The sequence below is a fragment of the Sitophilus oryzae genome, unplaced genomic scaffold (genome assembly GCF_002938485.1).
Source record: "Sitophilus oryzae breed Bouriz unplaced genomic scaffold, Soryzae_2.0 scaffold_810_pilon_pilon, whole genome shotgun sequence".
Lineage (NCBI taxonomy): Eukaryota > Metazoa > Arthropoda > Insecta > Coleoptera > Curculionidae > Sitophilus > Sitophilus oryzae.
The window spans coordinates 1,456,925-1,478,956 of record NW_022147429.1 but is presented as its reverse complement, the minus strand read 5'-3'; the positions used below and the strand labels follow the sequence as shown (position 1 = coordinate 1,478,956).

The following is a 22,032-nucleotide window of genomic DNA, read 5'->3' as shown; positions in this document are numbered from 1 at the left end:
TAAGGGGGTGAAACGACCCCTCAAATATTAGAATATATTTTATCAAAAAACGGTGAGTTTTTCGGAAAAACTCTTAAACACGTATATCTTATTTTCTTATTTTACATATTTTAAGATTTTTTAAAAATTTATACAGGGTGTTTCATAAAATATGACCATTGAGTAATCACGATTCTGCTTCAACGTTTAAAGCTGATTTTTGGCAAACAGATTGACTGTGGGGTGTAGAGGTTCGATAAGGAGGGGTTTCTTGAATCTCAAATTCCAAGAGGGTGAAAACGCCCCTCAAATATTACAATATTTGTTATTTAAAAAACGGTTAGTCTTTCGGGAAAACGCTTGGACACGCACAATTTATTTTGTTTTTTTACATAATTTGATTTTTTTAAAATCATACAGGGTGTTCCAAAAAGTTGGGTAATTGATTAAGCACGATTCTGCTTAAACTGCTTGACGTAAAAAGCTTATTTTTGGCAAACGGATTTTTCGAAAGTCAAAATGGAGAGTTCAAATTGAGACATTGATTTCGAAAGTCAAATCAACGAGATGAAACCACCCCTCAAATATTACCAAGTTATATAATAATATCGCCATATTGTTTTTTCTCATGCTGACATAAATGTGAGAAAATTTTATCCAGTTTGTATGTTAATGGAAATTCTTGCTTGGCTTTATCATCACCATTACAAATGATTAATTCGACTCGAACGAAGTCGCGGGTACACGCAGTTGTAAGTACACATTTTTTATATTATTACCAAATATTTGCAATTGTTTCCCTCAATAGTTATAAGATAATCCTTACTCTTAACTGGATGAGTTAAGATCATTTAACAGCATTTTATACAGCATATCATAATAATAATAGGCAAATGTAAGGTAAGCCCGTAAAATAGCATATTGTTTTATTAGGAGTAAAAATTAAACTTTTTGCGACGAGGCTGTACGTTTGACGACATACAGCCAAGGCACTAAAAGTAATTTTTACTCCGAATAAAATATGCTATTTTTGATAAAACGCCACAAATAATTTTTTAAACAATTTCAATCGTTCCAAAAAAATGTTGCCATTATTTTTTTAAATTTTCGAAGTTAAATAACTCGGTTATTATAAATTTATTTTAAAAATGGTAAAGAGAAAATATATTTCTGTTGGGCAGATCTACCACCCCTTAAATACTTGCACTAATTTCTGGGACACCCTGTATAATTACTTATAAATGTGTAGAAATTTTAATTTGAATATGACCATATATATTCCGTAACATTATGCTATATTTTGAGTAGTAGTTTTAGATATATAGTCCGTCTAGAAAGTATCCGGAATTTTATATTCTTCCCCTAATTTTAATGTATTTTTTTTCCGTAACACCCTAAGACAACAGTAATCCATCACGTAGGTTGTGCCAATAGTAGGCTATGGTCAAAATCGCATGGCAACACCATCTGTCAAATATTGTTGATTGTAAACCGGCTTAAGATTTGAGAAATAATGTCGCAAGTAAAAAAAAAGTGAAATGGTGGAATATTTCTATAGAAAAGGTGTTCGAAACGTTAAAAAATCAGTGCAATTGACTGAACTCGGAAGAAGTGCAGTGTATGAGACAATAAAGAGGATAAAAATTGGCAAAGATATGTAGCATGGACCAGTTTCAGGAAGACCGCGTAAGATTCGCTAAAACAATTTAAACGCTTTAGTGGCATTAGGACGACAGCATCCACGCCTATAGGGTTTTGCAAATTGGTTAACAGATTTGGAAGTAAGCGAAAATTAAAAGTGTGTCCAGAAACCGTACGCATGTCACTGAAAAGACAAGGCTACATATCAAGGAAGCCAAACAAGTCTCTGCAATAACACCTCTACAAAGGCAGCGAAGAATGGATTTTTCTCAACGTTTTCACGAAGATAATTTTAATAATGTTTTTATTTCTGACGAAAGTGTTTCCAGCTTGGTGGAAATCACCTAAAAATCCTATCAAAAGAAAATGTTACCGTTCAAGTTTCAAAATTTCCCACTAAAAGAATGGTTTGGGGAGCAATATCTCAGCGTGGTGCTACACCTCTGTGTACAGTTGATGGAACTGTTAATAGTGCAAGATATTGTGATATTTTAAATGGTTTTCTTCTTGAAACGGCTCATGTTTTATATCCAGAGTGGTGGCGTTTTCAGCAGGATAATGCGAGATGCCATACGTCTGTCTATACTCAAGCTTGAATGCAAGAACACCTTTTGGCAACAATTCCAGAGCCAGCAGCTTCACCAGACCTTAGTCCCATTGAAAACATATGGGTCTAATGAAGATTGAAATAGAACGAGCAGCTTCTTGAAATAAACAAGATTTGATTCGCACAGTTTTACAGGCTTGGACTACCGCCACTGAACATTATGGTGTGGACCTAGTTTCGGGTGTACCTGGCCAAGGATCACAACAAAGAGAATTCTATTTTAATGACGTCACGTTACCTAGCAACCGTTTATTATCGCTTGCAGGCGAGAAATTGGTATCATGAAGGAAATTTAAATGCTCGCCCCTTTCCCCACCCTCCCGGGTAGAATCGAATACATTCTACAACATTTAGCTGATAGAAAATATGTTCTTGCTCTTTCTTCTTAATGCTTCTGACATAGACGACAAATTATTCACGTCAAAAAGTTAAAACGTCATTTTTATGAATTTTTGTAAGGTTAGGTTGGTTTTGGTTAGTGGATTTGGAATAATTTTCTATTTGATTTGTTTTATTTAAAATATCAATGCAAGTGGCAAGTCGGTGGTGCAAGTGTATAAAATAATTAATTTTAATTATCAATATCCACAAACATGAGGATTCAGTCTGATCACTGGGCAGTAATTTTGGACTTTGCAGAGCAACACCCGGAAATTATAACAAATAAGTCGAAAAGTTTAAAAGGGAGAGAGGTTCTTCAACAAAGTTGGAAGGAACTAACGGTCATGCTTAACAGTCCTGGCATGGGGGAGAAAAAGACAGAAGAATGTAAAAAAACCATAATAGATTGGAAAAGTAAAACTAAAGCTAAAGCCGGTTCAATCAGCACCCACCTGGAAGGTACAGGAGGTGGGCCCCCACAAAATGTAACACTGACGTCTTTTGAGGAACGGCTTTTAGCCATAATGGGCAAGGTAGATGCCGAGGGAAATCCAAAAGTTATGGAAGTGGGATAAAAAGATCCGTCAGCCCTCTGCATATAGTGCCCGAACAGCAGCCGCCCTTAAAGCAAATTAAATTGAATAAACCTATCTTCTTAACCCTCAAAAATAGCCAATGTACGCCATTTTTAACAAGTAAGTATTTAGTCTTCATATAGGAAGGAACTATCCCCATTTTCATTCTAATTCCTCTAAGATTGTAGCTCACTCTCAAAGTAATAAAAAGATGTTATCTACGATAAATAAAGAATACACAGACAGGACGAATTCATGAATTCAAGGAAAATGAAGCTCAAAAAAATAATTAACCCCCAAGTAGTGAAACCCTTGATGAAACCTATTTTGCAGGTAAGCTTGTGACTTAATATTCTTAGATGCAGCATCTAAACAGCCAAATCTTTTTTTTTGTTGTTGAAATCAGTATATTGGTCCCTATTTTGATGACTTTCAATTTTACTTTCAAAATCATCATAAAACTTTGCTAAAGGATTGCTATATTCAATGTTCACGTTTGTGTCATAATGCTGCCACCAGCATATCCAATTTGAATGTGCTTGGTGTCATTGATTACAAAAATTTAATAAATAAATTAGAAAAAAAACCTACTTAAAATTCATAGGTCAAACTCAAAACCAGGCCAACTCGATTAGAATAATTGCCGAAGAAACACAAGCACAAGGACTTTTGAAAATAGGTTCCTGTAATATTTAAACACCAACTCAGATACCTGATAAAAGTTAACATTTCTATCACATCTCCTCATACAACCCATTATAGTAAGTATCAAGTTAGATTAGACATTTTTTTGCAAATAGATTATTTTTTATTTGGTAATTTAGTAACAAATTTTAACACATTTAGATCTAATAGAAAACAATCGTAAAATGACACCCACATCCACTTATAAAGGGACATCATCACGATGCAGAGAAACCCAGCTGAATGAACGGCTTGAATCCATGAACAATTCTGTGCTTGAAGTACTAGAAAGAATGGACAATAAAATATCAAAAATTGCTAATCATCTAGGTGAATTAGTTGATGCCATAAAAGACCTGAAGAAATAATGATAAATTTATATTTTTTCCTCAAATAACTACTAAAACTTCTTTGTCCTTTATTTCAGTTTTTCATTGAATTTTTTTTTGAAGCTTAGGAAAATATGTAATAATGCTCGATTTTATAAGCTCCAATTAATTTTCTCCTGCTTTTAAAGAAGGGTGTTTTTTTTGCAGGTTAACTTGAGCTTATAAAAATAGACATGAATAAAAATTAAGACTTCATCTGTATTTTTCAAAATTTGTAGTTTATTGTTATCCTAAAAGCTGAGCAATAAGTTAGATCCATACTAAAGTAAAAATATAAAAATTATATAAGTACTTCTGTAATATTAATAAATGAAAAATAGTAACTCTATTAAGAAGATGAATGAAATAATTATGTGAAACAATACAAAATACAAAACTATTTCCTATGCAAGTGAAAAGTTAGATGCTCAATTAATTGTTATACAAATGCCGAGTTAAAATATCTTTGAATTAAAAGATCTCTAACATCCCTGCCATTTACTGCTTGATGAGCATTATTTAGATATTAATTATTAATATTATTAAATTCATTGTCATTAATTATAGGGGGCTCCTCCAGTTCTGATCTGCCACTAATGCAAATGTTATGTAGTACTGCACAAGCCGTTGTCCTTTGCCCACATTTGGTAGGATTATATCTTATAACTCGTTCTCCCATTAAACACCTAGGTACAAAAGGAAAACAGCCTTTTAAACACTATATGACTATTTGTCAATTCACTTGAAAAATAATTAAAGGATTTGTTTGGCAGATGCTTTACTATTTTATACCTTCTAATAATCATGTATCACGTCTAGAGGGCAAGTGCATATTAAAGAAATAAATATTGATCTTACTTACCTAAATCTCGTTTTTAAAACACCATTGCATCTTTCAATACAAGTTCTGGCAAAAATCTATCCTCGGGTGAATCTGGAGCAGCATTTAGAATCGGTGTCATCAGCCATGGCTCCTGCGGGTAGCCACTATCGCCAATGAGCTAACTCCTATGATCCCCATTATTATAACATTCTTCAAGATACTCTCTTATGTGGATTGTCTCCATATAAATGCATCATGAGTTGCACCTCCCCATCTGGCATTAACATTTAAAATTTTTAAATTGGCATCACATATCTAAAATTCAATTCATTAATTATTGTTTTTAAGATTAAATTACTATGAACTTTAATTTTAACTCACAATTTGCACATTCTTGGAGTGAAATCCTTTTCTATTCAGATAATTGTGCTCCTCCTCAGCTGGAGCTACAATAGCAATATGGGTGCAATCTATAGCACCAATGCATCCCGGAAAATGGTACTTTTCCATAAATTGCCTTTTTATCTTTAGCTTATCGTTAAAATTTCGAGGAAATTTAATCCATTCTTCAGTTAGATGGTCGACAATCAGATCAGTTACTTCATCAATACATTTACTAACAGTATTTTGGGCCATAGATAACTGAAAAGTTTGTCCTATCGTCCTTTGATAAGAACCTGTTGCATAGAAGTATAAACTGGAAAAAATCCTTAATGTAGGATCAACCGCACTTGGATGTGTTGTTTGTGACATATGAGGAACTATTGTTACACATAAATAATGAACCATATCTTTAGTTAATCGAAACAGATCAATGAATTGTGTGTCTCTTAGTAAAAATGGGTCACTTTCGCCCCTCATAAACCCTCTTTCAATATTATATTGATGAATTTCCTGTTGATTTTCATCATTATTGACCAAAATTGCACCCAAGATTTGAACAGGCAGCATCTAAAATAAAAATATTAGCTTGCTTGCTAGGTAGTTGCTGAATATTGACCCAATTTAATTGTGTATTTTATGTATTGACAGTATTCAAATACCTACATTATTTTTATTATTTAATGTAATAAGTACTTTGCAAGGGCACAAAGCTAACACACGTGAAACTTGAACTCCTTGCTTTCAAATTTTCAACAGAAAAACAACAAACTATGAACTAAGAAAACATATTAAATTAAATATACATATTATTTTTTTAAATTTTTAGGTTAGGGTTAGAAACTTGCGTGAAAAATGTCAAAAAACATAAATGTTTTCTGAATAGATAGTAATATTCCGAAAATTGAAAACTAAATTGAACTAAGATTTCTATAATCGCAAGGGATGTGACGTGATACCCCTGGACGTTTAGTTAAGTGTTTGGTGTTCAATAGAGGTTGTATAAGTAAATAAAATTAATAATTTGTTATAATTTTTTTAACTCAAGTCTTAAAAATATATATCAATAATTGTAATTTTGCTTTCTTTTTTCCGGATATTTTCTAGACGGACTATCAATGAGACTCAGTGAGGAAATATTCATAATTTTTTAACATTGAAAATGTTTCTGTTATCCTATATAAGGGAGCCCAAATCGAATTAAAATGCTACATTTGCCACACCATGACGTCATTTATACAAGGGTATAGGAAATCTCGGCACAGCGGCGGCAGTCGGCCAGCGCCCGCAAAAACCATTACATCGCTAATTGTTTATTGATATATCTTTATTAGTTTAAAAGCAAAAAATATGGGGTTTGCTTTGATACCTTGTCAAGACATAAGCGAAACTTTTAAATTGTTTCTTTTTATCATTTAGGCCTTCGTTTTTCGTTAAATGAAAGTTATATTTAAAAAAATCTATTTTTAAACCAAATTTTCGCATGATTGAAATGATTATTCATGTTTAAAGTTTTTTTTGGTCATAAGCGCTAATGGAAATGTTTTTTGTAAATAATTAAAAAATTACTCCCTACGAAGACTTTATTGTGTACTGGATCAAAAAATAAGTATTTGTTTTCTCTATACGGTGGTATTAATATATCGATTTTTGATGATAGTGCCCTTTTACCCGGTCTAATTTTGCACTACTTTCGGAATAAGGGTCCCCATATCATGTACTGTACTTCCATCCCTGAAAAAATCAGCTTGTGACACCGAAGTGAGAGGTAATGTCAAAATAAGCTTTAATCTACCTACATCATAGGTAGGTGTAGGTACTCTAGGTATATTTTACCTAGACAGTAGCTGAACTAGCTGACAGTAGTAATTAATTTGTTATCCGATATGTAGTTGTCATTATATAAGTTTAATCATCTTATACCTCCTATAACGGTAGATTTTGGATTTTTCCTGATTGGTTTGTTAAACAAAAATATACTGGGCATATAAATGTCTGTTACAGGTTAATTCGTTAAAGAAATATCTTACACACATATTATTTTAATAATAATAGTATAATAGTAATGGCTATATTATGTTATAACACATACATATGTATTGAATGTACTTATTCAAAACATATGTATGTGCATTGTTTTGTTTTTTTAATCACACAAATAAGAAATATTTTATAGTTTTTATTATGAAAAACAGTGATTATACAATTTATTTACACCCCTTACACTGTTTTCTGTAAGGGGTGTAACCAGGAGTATATTTCGTAACCTCTTACGATATAAGAGGGCCACAAAGTGTTTTATTACTTAATGCTTAAAATTTAATAATATATTTGTACACAAAATAAAATAGACTAGAAAGTCAATTAATTAATATTGACGTAATTACTAAATAAGTACAAGATTTTTTTTCTAATTATTTTAGTGTATTTTTAGTCACCTAATTATAAAGGAGAGATATCCAACCATTGCATTATTTTACTCACAAATAAATGTTTTATGGTTCTTATTATAAAACAACGTTTAATTTATTATACACCCCTTAACCCAAACACTCCAAGGAGGATATTTCGTGACCCCTTATTTAAAGTGGACAAGCTTTATTAGTCAATGTTTTAATTACCCAGCGTCTTTAATAAAAATCTAATGTAATTTTTCATAGAAATATCTGACATAAAAAGCAAATTTTATCAAAAAACTTTTTGATTATCTACAAGGAGTAAACCGCTGACAAATGTCTGTATACTAATGCCAAAGTAATGCCAAAAATACAAATTAAATACCAAAATTTCTCATATAATGCCCCACTAATGCCAAGCTGATTCCAATATAATACCACTAATACCACGAATAATATGTAACACATTTGTTTCACGAATTAACCTGTAACAATACTGGTAGGTACGTGCACAGATTTTTTCCTAGGTAACTTAAAAGTCGTTAAAAAGTCTAATTATATTTAAAGAAGATATAATTCCAACAAATTACATTATAAGGCCAATAATGCACAAGTAATACCATTAAAATTTTAGCGTTTTTAACTTGTGTAACATATTTCTTTAACGAATTAACCTGTAACAATAGTGGTAGGTACGCGCACAGATTTTTTCGCTAGGTAACTTATTAAGTCGTTAAACAGGCCTATAAAAGCTATAACAACATAGGTAACTAATATTTATAATTTAATTCGAGTTTTAATCTCAAATAATAAATGTTTTTACTGGTGTATTTCTGAAGTGTTCATTATTAAAAGTAGATATTCTTCAAGTTATGCGAAGTAATAAGTAATGTTTCCGGTGAGACCGCGTATATGTCACCGGATTCTGGTTAGTATAAAGACTTTTTCTATAGAAAGAGTTTTTTCTATATTTTCCTTTCAAAATAAGACTAATTTCTTCTTATTCTTTTAAATATTACAGTGTTTCTTTTTCCTAAAATGTTATACTTAATTTTCGCTTAAAATTAAAAAATCACAAATGGAGGAAAATATACGTTATTGAATAAAGTTTATACAAATCACTTTACCATAACAAAAAAGTAAAAACATGTCATGGCGGAAGATATTCAGGTGGCATTTCACACATTTATCTATTAAAATCGAGATTAAAATAATAAACTTGCGTAACATGTTATACACGAGATAGAAAGTTTCAGAATCGATTAATACGCAATACGCTACGCAGTCAACTTATTCCTATGCGCGGATGAGCGTCTTCAAGACTCTTCCTTCGGCCAGGGTCACGACGCCGCCGAAGAGGAATCGGCCTACGTTTGGCTAAACAGGCTGGACACGGTGGAGTACGATATTGGCGAGTCTGAATATTTATAAAAATTTGCAAAGTAAAATATGTTGGAAAAATAATTAGTCCATACATATATAAAAGCTCAAAGGGTTTTTTTGTTGCATCCATCCCGCCGAAAGCGCTTTACCAATCTTGATGATTCTTTTTTTAAATGAAAGGTATATATGTGTAGATTTGTTATGAAGTATTTTTATAGTGCTTAATGGCTATTTCTTTGTGTAAAACGACTAAATACTAAAACATACCTGAAAACACCTACACACAATACCTCCAGAAATAAATTAGTTGTCATTGTCAGTGGTGTGTCAGTTAGATTATATATTACGTTTTTAGATATTTTAGAGTGAGTTGATGCCGCCAGCTTTAGATACATAAATATTAGCACAAAGGTTCGTTTAAACGACATTAGTGAATTAGCTACACAAAGCGATTTTAGGAAATTCATCCTCTTAGAGAGTAAAATTATCTCGGAACAGTTTGTTGTATGAAAATTCCTTACTATTTCGTCTAGAAGAATGAAATCCTACAAAAAGAATTAGAAGAAATTTTTGAAATTCATCAACCAAATGGGTAAAGTTAGTAAAAATTTATATAAAACTTGGTGACGTCTGGATTATACACATAAAAATTGGCACAAAGGTAAAGCGAATTTATGAAATTTATACCCTTAGGGAGTAAAATAGGGAATGAAAGTTTGCTGTACGAAAATGCAATACTATAACATTATAAACCAGACAGTATAAAATTTTATACAAGGGTTTATTTAGTGACATCATAAGGAAATATATCTTCCTCAATTATCCTTCAAAGAATAAAAAATAACCTATAAAGAGAGTATTAGTGCTCTTAATAAATAAAAAAAAGATGAAAAATAAAAAACATCTATATGTTCACTAGCTCTCTATAAAGAAGTAAAAAATCATTTAAATCAATGCATAAACGATTCGAGGTGTAACGCGAACGTAGTTGCGAGAAAAAGCTAGTAATTTATTAAATTATTTTATTTAACTCATTAATTTTCATTGAAAAGGAATTTTTGTAATTCGCCACTATATTAGTTAAAAACTAAGAAACTCATATCAAATTTAAGTTTTGCGATTTTGACTTATACTTTTTATAAAATCTGAACACATTTTAAAAGAAAAAAAGTTTTTGATAATATTTGTGTAGATTGACTACAAGTTGTATAACATAAATTTCTACGACCGGTCTACCTAGTAGTCTGCAGCATCGCCTTTGGTGCAAACGTGGGCCTGTTAATCTGTGACGTGACGCACAACAGCCAAGAAAAGCAGAAGCGTGGCTAAGAATTTAGTAATTTAAAAAAAGTCTTTTAGATACAGTAGTAGGTATTAAAAAGTTTTGTGTTTAAATGGGGTTTGCCTTTAACAGTTAAAAAAATATATCGTAAAGTGTAACTTTCCGTAAGAATTCTTTATCTGATCATTGATCATGATCTGTCATCATGTTAACCTGATGTTTTGTATGTTATTTTGTTTTTTTCGAGGTTTTTTTGCTTGCTTGTTTTACGGATAGGTGCGATCGCATAATTATTATTGATAATGTTTTATTTAATGTTAACATTACTACTTTTTCAGTGAATCTTTAAATCTCTTGTTTTTTGTTCGTTATTTAAACATAATATGTATGTAATACACTCATATTAACACTAATCATATTTTTACGTTTTTATTCATCATTTTCAATGCCCCCCCGGTTGCATCTTTGTAAAGGACTGTGAATTTTTTTAAGTTAAAATTTCGCCATTGATGTTAAATATTTAAAAACATGTTATAAATATGCTGATAAGAAAGGGCATTTACGAGCATGACTAACAACCGGTAGGGTCGTATAGCAACTTGGATATTTATTTTTACACTGTTTATAAACACCATTATAGGAGTCATAAAAACTGGGGTTCGAAAATTCCACTGGGTTTTACCTGGGCACCCAATAACTTTATGGCATAGTAAACCCAGCCCTTTCTTGCATCATTAAATAAAAACATTAATATGTTCAAGTCTTATTACCATTGTATATTATAATTAGACATATTTTAAATTTTCCCCAAAAATAATATTAATGATTAAATAATAACACCATATACAGGGTGTCCCAGACTGAGTGTGCATTAGAAATATCTAGAGAACTACAATATCTAGATCAGAGATTTTTTGCACATCAGTGTCTCACAACGAGATCTATTGATCAAAAATATTTTCAATATGGCGGCACTTCCGGTAATACCGGAAGTTGACAGCACCTTTTTTATTTTAAATGGGTACCCCCATTTTTTATTACATACTTAAATTCTCGGTAAAATTTTATGAATTTTTATATTTAACACTTTATACCTTACATTAACCGTTTTTGAAAAAAAAAATATTTAAAATTTTTGAAAGAAAAAACTGCCTGTCAAAAATGTTTTATAGCCAAAACAACAAATTTAATCATTATCACAGTCACTGTGGCATAAAGAGAAGACATGTGGCTGTCTATTTGAAAAATTAAATTGTTCCAATGTCACATAATAAATCAAGAAAAAAATACGCTTTAAAAAAAAATCTTAAATAACTTATAAACGATTTATTTTAGGTATAGGGACATGTATAATCCAAAAGTAACGAATTGAAAAACCTTTTCACTAGTGAAATAAAAAAGGGAGTTTCTATTTGAAAAAAATGATTTATGATAATTTTTTAATTGCTCATCATTATAGCTACGGTCAATATTATTAGTAGTTATATATTAGTAGTCTTCTCTTTATGTCACAGTGGCTGTGATAATCACCAAATTTATCGTTTAGTCTCTACCGATTTTTTTGACAGGCAGTTTTTTTTCTTCAAAAAATTTAAATATTTTTTTTTTCTCAAAAACGGTTAATGTTAGATACAGAGTGTCTATATCAAAGTTCACAAAATTTTACAGAGAATTTAAGTATGTAATAAAAATATGGGTACCCCTTTAAAATAAGGAAGTTGCTGTCAACTTCCGGTATTTCCGGAAGTGCCGCCATATTGAAAATATTTTTCTCTCCGATCTTTATATTGTAGTTCTCTAGAAAGTTCTTATGCACGCTCAGCTTGGAACACCCTGTATATCGGTTTTGGAAAAAGAAGAGTATCAGAAGAGTATAAGTCCCCTCATACTCAATATTTAACAAGACAAAATAGTTTACCAGACTAATTGTTTTAAACATGTTAAATGGCACACCTGATATATGAAGCTTCTTCAACACACTGTATCGAGCCCTGTATGTATTTAAAATATTTCTACGAGCAATATACGGTAAGTATTAAAAATAAAAAGCTCTTGGGTTATTACCATTACGGTCGATTTTATATATGTATATTGTTATTATTGCTATAATGTATAATATTGGGTAGTAGTTTCTATACCGCAGTGTATTGGAAAATAATAAGCAACGCCAGAATCAAATTAAAATTTATGTTTAATTCTGTACGTGGGCATTAAATTATACAATAGCTTGTAATATTGCATATTAAATCCTAATCGGCTGATTGCTTCATTGGTTTTAACATTTTGGCTGTTTCTGTTTTTACACAAAATGCATTTAGTATTATATCATTTATAAGTATCATATCATTTATAAGACATACCCTACTAGATATGTATTATGGTAATTACGACATTACAATTAAACCAGTGGCCAAGCTTAACACAATGTTATATAAATTGGATTTATTACTTTTGACAGAGAAAAATATCGTATTATATGAATAAATTTTTGGATTGTTTGCATTTTAATAATTTATTGCCTTTGTGGGAAATAAACAGATATTAATGGAAATAATGTTTTAAATAATGACTGGAAAGAGACCTAACACGACTGCACATTATGATCGGTACATATGCCAATGCCACAATGATTAGAATGACCATTGATGGAAACTGTACTAAAATAATTTTCAGGTCCGGGGCTTGGAACATACTGAAAAAGAAAATGCCACTTCTCCAACTCCCAGTGGATGAGATACCAAGAATGTACAGCTTTTAAAAAATCCTCACTGTATTATTGGGCAATAAAAGGGATAGGAAGAGACTTTTTCCCAGCATGTAAAAGACCACACATAAGGTGGTATACCGATGCTTCCAAAACCAAAGCAGGGACAGGAATAGGAGTATTTGGGCCGAATACTAAATATTCCGAACCAATGGGCACCTACCCCAGCATCATTCAGGCAGAAATCTAGGCTATCAAAAGATGCGTACAATTTATCTTAGATAGGAACTGTCGAAAACGGAAAATAGCCCTCTTATTCGATAGTCAGCAGCAATAAAAGTGATCAATTCAGTAACCATCAATTCGAAGTTGGTCAAAGAATGCCAAGAGAAGCTGAACCAATTAGGTAAAGAACATAGAGTCCTCCTACTCTGGGTGCCAGCTCACCAAGGCACAGAATACAATGAAAAAGCAAATGATCTAGCTAGGAAAGGAGCCAACACTCCACTTACTGGACCAGAACCGCTCTGCTTTCCAAGTGGAAACCAACTTAATGCGGATCTCAAGAACATGGAACACTCTATCCAGAACCTGGAGTGGGAATAAATCTCCAATGGTCTAAGACACTCGAAGATATTTCTCAGAACTTACGATCAAAAAAAAGTCAAAGATTTTTCTTTACTTAAGTAAGAACAATCTTCGGATTGTCTCGGTTTTTTAACTCCTCAAAGAACATCTCAGTAGATTGTAGCTAAGAAACAACGGCGAATGGAGTGGAGGAAAGAGCGTTAAAGTTCACCGCGAAAAAGAGCGTTTAAGTTCACCCTCAAGACCCAGCCGTTTAACATAGGCCGTTATGTCCGAGGGTGATATGTCTCCTAGGTCTGATAGGTCTAGCATGGGTTTGCCAAACATCTCAAACCTGGTCCTACAACCTAACCTAACCTAACGTGCTTCATTGTTCGTCATCCTCCATACAGAGTCGGTATTCGGCGTCTTCCACCAGTCCCATCCTCTGTGATCTCAGCCGGCAGTGGCCCGTGTACAATGCAGTGAGTGTACGCGCTCCATTCCTACCAGCCTTTAGGAGTTCTCCTGTTCTATGTTTGGATGGTCCTGCTAGGATTTTCTTGGCATGTTCCATTCCGGGACTGTCATTCCAGTCCCGGAACGTCGCACCCCTAACCCATTCACAAAGCCTGTCTCTTGCGAGATTTTCTGGAATGCTAAGTGTCGGTTCTGGGCTCACGAATGGCGAGCCTGCACCAATTTTGGCGTGGGAATCAGCACGGTGTACACACAATAGATCTGTAAGATCGCGGTGATTAAGCCCCCTCCCAAACATTCAACATTCTATTAAATTCATTCAGTAAACTTGAGAAAAATGCGCTACCTATAAACGTAATATAAACCGGAACTAACACATTGAACAATATTATACTAAATAATAAAAGAAATATTTAACTCAAAGATAAATAATTGCAAATTATTAATTTACATTGCTATCGACCGTCAGTTTCCCATTTGAAATGACCACAGGCTTGGTTTGGTTTGGATATCCTTGGTCCTTTATTGGATGTCCCTCAGGCCCAGTCCAACCCTGGAGGAGATGGATGGAGAAGATCCTTTAGGACTATTTGTTATATTATATTATTTTTCCCGAAATTTTTCCTTATTTGATTTATCAAACCAAATTTGTCAATAATTCGTTTCCAAACAAAGATCGATAAAGGAACTTCAAGCTCACTAGAATTGCTTATTAGAATTGAAAAACATATATGATACTAATGAATATAATCCACCGAGAGATAACAACGTAGAACATTATCTGAAAATACGAACAATCTGCTATAAATATTCATTAAGGTTATGAAGAAAGACTCATTATAGATATGTGTTGTACAAAAGGGCAGAATAGTAGTCTTATAGATAAAAAATAGCATAGCAGTATGCCAGACCCAGAGTTGGTGGTTATGTTCCACTTCCGCACGTTAGTGGTTAAAGGTAGGTAAAAAGGCTTTACGATTTTTGCGTCTATTTTCATTTACTAGTGTATAGTATAGATACATACACTGATAAAAAAAAATATGTCAAAATACACATTAGATCATTGGTTACTTTTATGCGACACATATTTGTGTAAAATTCCATCTTGTCTGGAATTTTACATTTATCATGTAATTTTACATTTTTGGTGTGTAAAATTAAAATGTGGAAATGATGCATTTGGTATTTAAGCTTACAATGTACTTATACTTCTTTAGTGTCGTAATTATACGACTAAGTCCACTTCAGATTATGTATTTTTACTACATTAGCGTGTATTTTTACATTATATGGACATGTAACTTCTTTTACTCTGTCCGATTTAATGTGTATTTACCATAGACTTAAAATAAAATATAGACTACACTATTTACATCTCAACGCGGTCAAACAATCTTTTTTGTACACATGTTATTACTTCTGGGTACAGTCGACCGAGCCTTCCTCATCCAGCCTATGTTGTCACGTCTTTAATATTATCAATATTTTTTTTCTTGTTATACACATATATTGAGATATTAATACTACAGTTTAATAAAGTACGTTTTAATATTCCATAGATGTATTAAATAGTACTTTTTCGTTACTACTAAATTATAAGTCGGATACTGTTTAAAAAGGATAAGTTTTTTACAATATGACGACACCGATTAGAGGCGAGGGAGTCTATTCATTCATATATTACCTTGTAGTACGCGTCTCACGTGTGCGGTAAAGCTTTGTTGCCGCTATGTCCCCGGCTGTATTAACGCATTTTCTTAGCTTGTAGTCCTTAAGTGTTTATTTTATTGACTTTTTCTGTTCAAGAACTATAAAATATGGTTCGCCAGTGCCAAATTTGCAAGAAATTTGACTTAAATAATCCATTTAAGTCTTGAAACGACTTTCGACCGGTAGGCAACTCTCAATTTACCCATTGAGAGTCAGTGGCGTTGTTGTAGAAAGGCGCTTATTTAGATAATATTTTAGTAAAATGTAAAATCTGAATTTTTTCTCTTACATTACATTATTTACTTACTTACATTGTAACAAAATCATAATTATAACCCTGTTAATAATTAATAATGTTTTTATTAAAAATATATTCCGGTTTATTCTAAAATTATCTTCAGAATCTAAAATAACATACAAGAATTTTAAAGTTATATTACATTGAATGAAAATTGAATGTAATGATATTACATGAATGAAACAATATTTTTTAATATACCGGGTTGTCTCAAAAGTGGCTCACCCCCTATAATTTTTTTATTTTTTCAGATAAAAAAAACAGATTCGTATGTAAGTAGGTATATGACATAAATTAGGATTGATTGACGCATTCAATTGTTTTTGGTCACTTCCTGTTTCACCGAAATTGACTATAACTTTTAAATTTTAAACGGCACCCTCGGTATATCGATAGAAAATGACACTCTGAATAGAATGACATATCATATGTCAACTTTTGACATTGTCGCTTAAAAACAAATCGTATTTTAAATTTCAATCCAGGGTGCCATGGTGTTGTTAAAAACACTAAGTTTTAATCAAGGAGCCTTGGAAAAATAGTTTTGATCGTCTAATAGGTTTTGTGTCTTTTCTATGCCGGTTAAAAGATGTGCAAATCGTATTTTTAATCATACATAAGTCAATTTTTTCAAATGGAACAAGGGTGACTCATTAGCATATTTGGAAAAAGCATTTTTTTATGAATATATTGATACCACATACATATTTCGAGTCAAATTGTCGTTATGAACCGCGTGTTACAATTACAATTAAACCATATTGAAAAATGTCAAAAGTTGTAGTATATGTCATTCTATTCAGAGTGTCATTTTCTATCGATATACCGAGGGTGCCGTTTAAAATTTAAAAGTTATAGTCAATCCCGGTGAAACAGGAAGTGACCAAAAACAATTGAATGCGTCAATCAATCCTAATTTATGTCATATACTAACATACTAAATCTTGTTTTTTTATTTGAAAATATAAAAAAATTATAGGGATGAGCCACTTTTGGGACGCACCCGGTATAATAAAGACAGTACCGAGTTAAATAAATGTAATTTTCATTTTATCCGCTTCCTAACACCTTCCTCGCTTTAATGGAACAGATTTATGTTTTCTCTAATTTACATAATAAGACATCACTTAACCAGAAAAAAAATTATAACAAGCATATTTTTTTTTCTCTCCTTGTCGCCGATTCTATTATATCAGTGGAATAGATCCTGTTTTGATTAATATTAGGGGTTGTAAATGTTTGACTAAAATTAATAATTTATTATTAATTTCAAAAATTACGTAATTTCGATTATAAAATTTCTACTATAACGTGTATTTTATTATTTTTATCCTTTTTGGACTCTAAGACGTTTTTTCTAAACTTTTATTTAAAAAACCTGTCCTAAATCTTAATAAAATATAAAAAAGTTTAAATACGATATATTTCTAATTTAATTATAGCTTCATTAAAATAAAAAAATTACCCGGCTATGATACGGAGAGTTCAGGTGTTCTTGAGAAACGAAAGACAGTGTTGTGTTTCTCGGCAGAGTCGTCAGGGAACCACCGTTACGACAGAGACAACCTATCTCTCGCTCGTGTCGCACTCGTTATAACCTAAAACAATAACACAACAATAACAAAACATTGTCTGACCGCATGTTCCAGCTATTTAGGAATGAGATCAGTCTGTATTTTATTTTAAGTCTATGGTATTTATCATGTATTATTACACTATAGATGAATGAATATGACCTGGAACTAGGAATTGATAAATTGCATTCAAAAGGTGTTTATAAAAGAAACTCATTCGATTATTTAAATATCTATTAACTTTTAGTGTTATAGTTCCATAAAAATATATAACTACAAATCAAAAACATCGAGAATAGATTACTTAAAAAAACATAAAATAGTTTATATTACACATCGAATATAAAACAATTTAAACAGAATTAGTTCAAGATTTTATGTCCTACAATGTAATCTGTGAATGAATGCTATATTTCATATTAAAAACTTACCTTCTCAGATATATTTTGCTTTTACGAGTATGTCGAAATTCAAATGAAGTTTTACGTTAAGCTTTTGAATCATATCCAGGGTTACTACAGCTTCCTAGAAAAATGTCCGATTCTTAACTGGAGGCCTAGACACGCCAATACCTTTCAGTAAAAAATGAATCCTCAGATATTTTTTTTTCTAAAAAAATATTTAATAAATTTAACAATACTTATAAAAATATAATGCTTTAGAACTAAGTTTTTGTAATACTTATATATTTGTACATATATTTGCTGTATGAAAGTGACGAGAAAAGGAATAAGCCGATATAATACTCTTGGATCTGACCCTATTACAAACAAGTATTGTATAATAATATTATTTTGTAGGTATATGTATTTCTCACAAATACCTTTTTAAAACCGAATTCGATAAATTTTGTTCACTGAAATTTTCACATCTTCCTTGTTTTTTAGTTTAGTTTTTTTCTCGTTCCTATTTTGTTATTTCTCATAAAATTTGATATCAAAGTTTCCTTTCTGACCTATATTCAATTATCTTCATATCTCTCTTCCAATACTATATCAAGATTCACACGCAGCCCTATAACTTCTAAATATTATTTTTGGTTACAGAGTTTTAAACATTTTGTATTAAACTTATTAATAACAACTTACCTTTCGTTTTAACTAGACTGTTAATTTAAATAATGTAGATTTGTCCAATATAAGTTAAATGGTGTAGTTGTATCACTCAAAACGACAAGTGCTATAGTGATGGCGGACCTAATACAGGTCAGTCTCTATAGACAGTGGATGGCTTCATCGCGTGGTCTACTATTGCGTAATCAAGCAGGTGATCCGATACATTTTTATAATTGGTTGAAGAAACTTAATACATTGCAAATTTACAATTTGGACGAATTTTTACATTGTATTTTGTGATTCTACATAGTAGCCTATACTTTTCATGTAAATTTACGTTATGATTGGAGAAATATTACATGCAGCCTTGTAAAAATACACATAAAATGTATTTTTACCATGTATTTTGTAAATATTCTATTACTCATATGTAAAAAAAAACTCTAAATTGGCTTTTGAAAAAATAATGTAAATTTACCCTAATTTTTATTAGTGTAGTCTGTATATTATTCTCTTCCTTCTAAAATTCTACAACGGTGTAAAAAATGTAAATAATGTATACTACATAAATAATAACACTACATACTAATAACTACTACAAATACATATTGTTTTCTAATTAGTCGCATTTAAGGACGGTTTTGTTAATAAACATTGATCGCCCAAAACTACGGAAAAATTTCATAAAGTCGGATAAAAACTAGTGCGTTCGATCGATTCAAAACAAACACGAATCATAAATATTGCTTAAAATTCGTTATTTGCGTCGAACAGTCTATCGGCAAAGGCCGATTACAAATTATCGGCTTTTTTTATTTATTGTTCATTATTTCGAAATATTTTGTAAATCGTAAGCATCGATATTTACAATTCGACCTCGAGCGTAATGGAATTAATTGTTTTCTTATCGCTATTTTGACAACAAAAACCGATGAAACATCGATTTTAATCACTAATAATCCCTATTGCGTTCGATTAATTGTAATAATAAATAGTAATTTTTACACATATCACATTAATTGATTTTAATGAGGTTTCTAGTTAATAACATTTGAGGCCAAATTTGCTGAAGTCGCAAAGTTGAGATATAAGCCGGTCTTGTCATAGTTCGTGTTTGCTATTATTTTAAACATAGTAATGTATAAAAAATAGTCTAATCAATATGTATTTATTTCTTATGACATAATACAAGCAAAATTTAAACAAATCATTTGGTTATCTGCTGAATTTGGGGAAAGACTTAATACTTACTTATACATATTATACTTTAATAATTATTCATTTTTCAAGATTTGTCAACGTCATGGGCAGAGGACCTTCATATAAACAAGAATAAAGAGGTTAAATAAATAATTATCTCTATTTACACCAAATGCATTTATTAGTTTTATAAATACCGTATGATGAAAAAAAAAACGGAGTCAGCAATGGCTGTGAAATGTATGTCTAGAAAAGTCTAGGGTGCAAATTTTGATCTTGTACTATCCTTCATGCCAAAATTGCCTCATAAGCAAAAAACTCATAAGGATAATACAAAGGCCTCTGAAGCAATATATGCAAAAAGGACTATACTCTGTTTTTTTCTCAGGTAAGATTTCGACAGACGATGACAGAAAAAAAGCAGATGACATCCATACCAATACATTTATTTATCTAAAAAAAGTTTATAATATTTTTTAAGTTAACTATGGATGGGTTTATATATAAGTCCGTCATGCGTCATCCATTGTTGATTTTAACCAGTTTTATTGGTTTATTTCAAAAATGACAGATCATATTTCAATATTATTGGTTTAACGGAACGACGAAAGACAAATGGAAGTGACTTAAGATTTTTGAGAGTTGTTAAACGCTTGCCAAATTATAGGTTATAATTTTGTGTCAAATTATGTCAAATAGAAATGATAAATATTTTGCATTTTGGACTGTGTTATTACGTGTGTTTTGTGTTTTTTAAAATTAAGTGGAGGAAAACATTCAAAGGGGAAATTAAGTGTTGACCCAGACCATAGTTAATATTCGGTGCCGAGAGACCGCCAGATACAGTTTGCCAGAGATTATGGCCAGATAGTTGTATTAGCCACAAATAAAGTTTGTATACGATACCAAAAACTGGAGTATCTGCAAAATAGCAGCACACGATAAGTAAATAATAATCATATTGAATAATTATATTGATAAATGTAACAATAAATGCAGGAAGTTGCTTGAGCTTGAAACATGGCTTGAAAGCAAGAAAATTTTTTATATCTCTTTTTGGTATGTGGTGTTTTTAAAATACACCCTTGGGCTTGTTTTGTATTAACACATACTGTAATTGTTTTTAATAAAATAAATCGATTAGATTTTTCAATTTTATACAGTTTTTTTCACAATATTTTGAAGTAATCACTTGTATTTATATATATATATAAACGGGATTTGGTTTAAGTATTTAATACTCATTTCCAACTACAGCCTATTGCTGCCTTCCCGTTACCCTACGCCACACATCTCGATTTAGAGCGTCATCAGCTTCTAGGTTACGAGCTTCCATTGCTTCCGTTACCGTTCCGTTCCAGGATTTTCTAGGTCTACCTCTCTTTCTTCTGCCCTGGGGAGCCCATTGAAAAACTTTGTTTGGCCACCTGTTCTCCGGCATACGCAGAACATGTCCAAACCATTTTAAGCTGGAATTTCCGTCTCGATCTAGTACTGTTTCCTCCGATGGATTCATGATACGCCTGACGTCGATGTTTGTCTTTTTTTCATCCTAGATATACCTGCACTTCTTCTAAGGTAGTCCATTTCAACAACTTGGATTTTGCGCTTCGCGTCTGCATTCAGAGTCCATAGCTCTGAACCATAACAAAGAACTGACTCCACCAGTGTTCTTCCAAGTCTCTTTTTAGTTGTTACAGACAAGTTTCGGTCCCACCAGAGGCTATTAAGACATCCAATAACTTGTTTGCTCTTCCGAATTCGGGTTTGTATTTCTTCTTTCCTCAAACCCTCGTTGTTGATAGTAGCACCCAGATATTTAAATTTGTCTACTTGTTTAGTCAGTCACTTGTAACTCAAAATTTAAATATATTAATTTTCTGCTGAGCGTTCCAATTGTACCGACTTATTTCTTTGTAAAATAAAATAAACTACTTTGAATAT

General features: G+C 31.6%; 2 protein-coding genes across 2 annotated transcripts in view; one reads left to right on the top strand and one right to left on the bottom strand.

The window, feature by feature from the left end:
* The first annotated feature begins 2,820 nt into the window (after nucleotides 1-2,820).
* LOC115889077 lies at nucleotides 2,821-3,183 on the top strand. Its single transcript, XM_030908992.1, has one exon. It carries the CDS (start codon nucleotides 2,821-2,823, stop codon nucleotides 3,181-3,183), a length of 363 nt encoding a protein of 120 aa, XP_030764852.1.
* A 2,100-nt stretch (nucleotides 3,184-5,283) lies between these two features.
* Nucleotides 5,284-22,032, bottom strand: part of LOC115889076 (putative nuclease HARBI1) — a 44,194-nt gene continuing 27,445 nt past the window's right edge. Inside the window, exons 2-3 of the mRNA XM_030908991.1 lie at nucleotides 5,440-6,009; nucleotides 5,284-5,373 (exon numbers count right to left, since the gene is read on the bottom strand). Of these exons, the coding sequence (XP_030764851.1) occupies nucleotides 5,284-5,373; nucleotides 5,440-6,009 (660 nt within the window). The remainder of the gene's footprint in view (nucleotides 5,374-5,439; nucleotides 6,010-22,032) is intronic.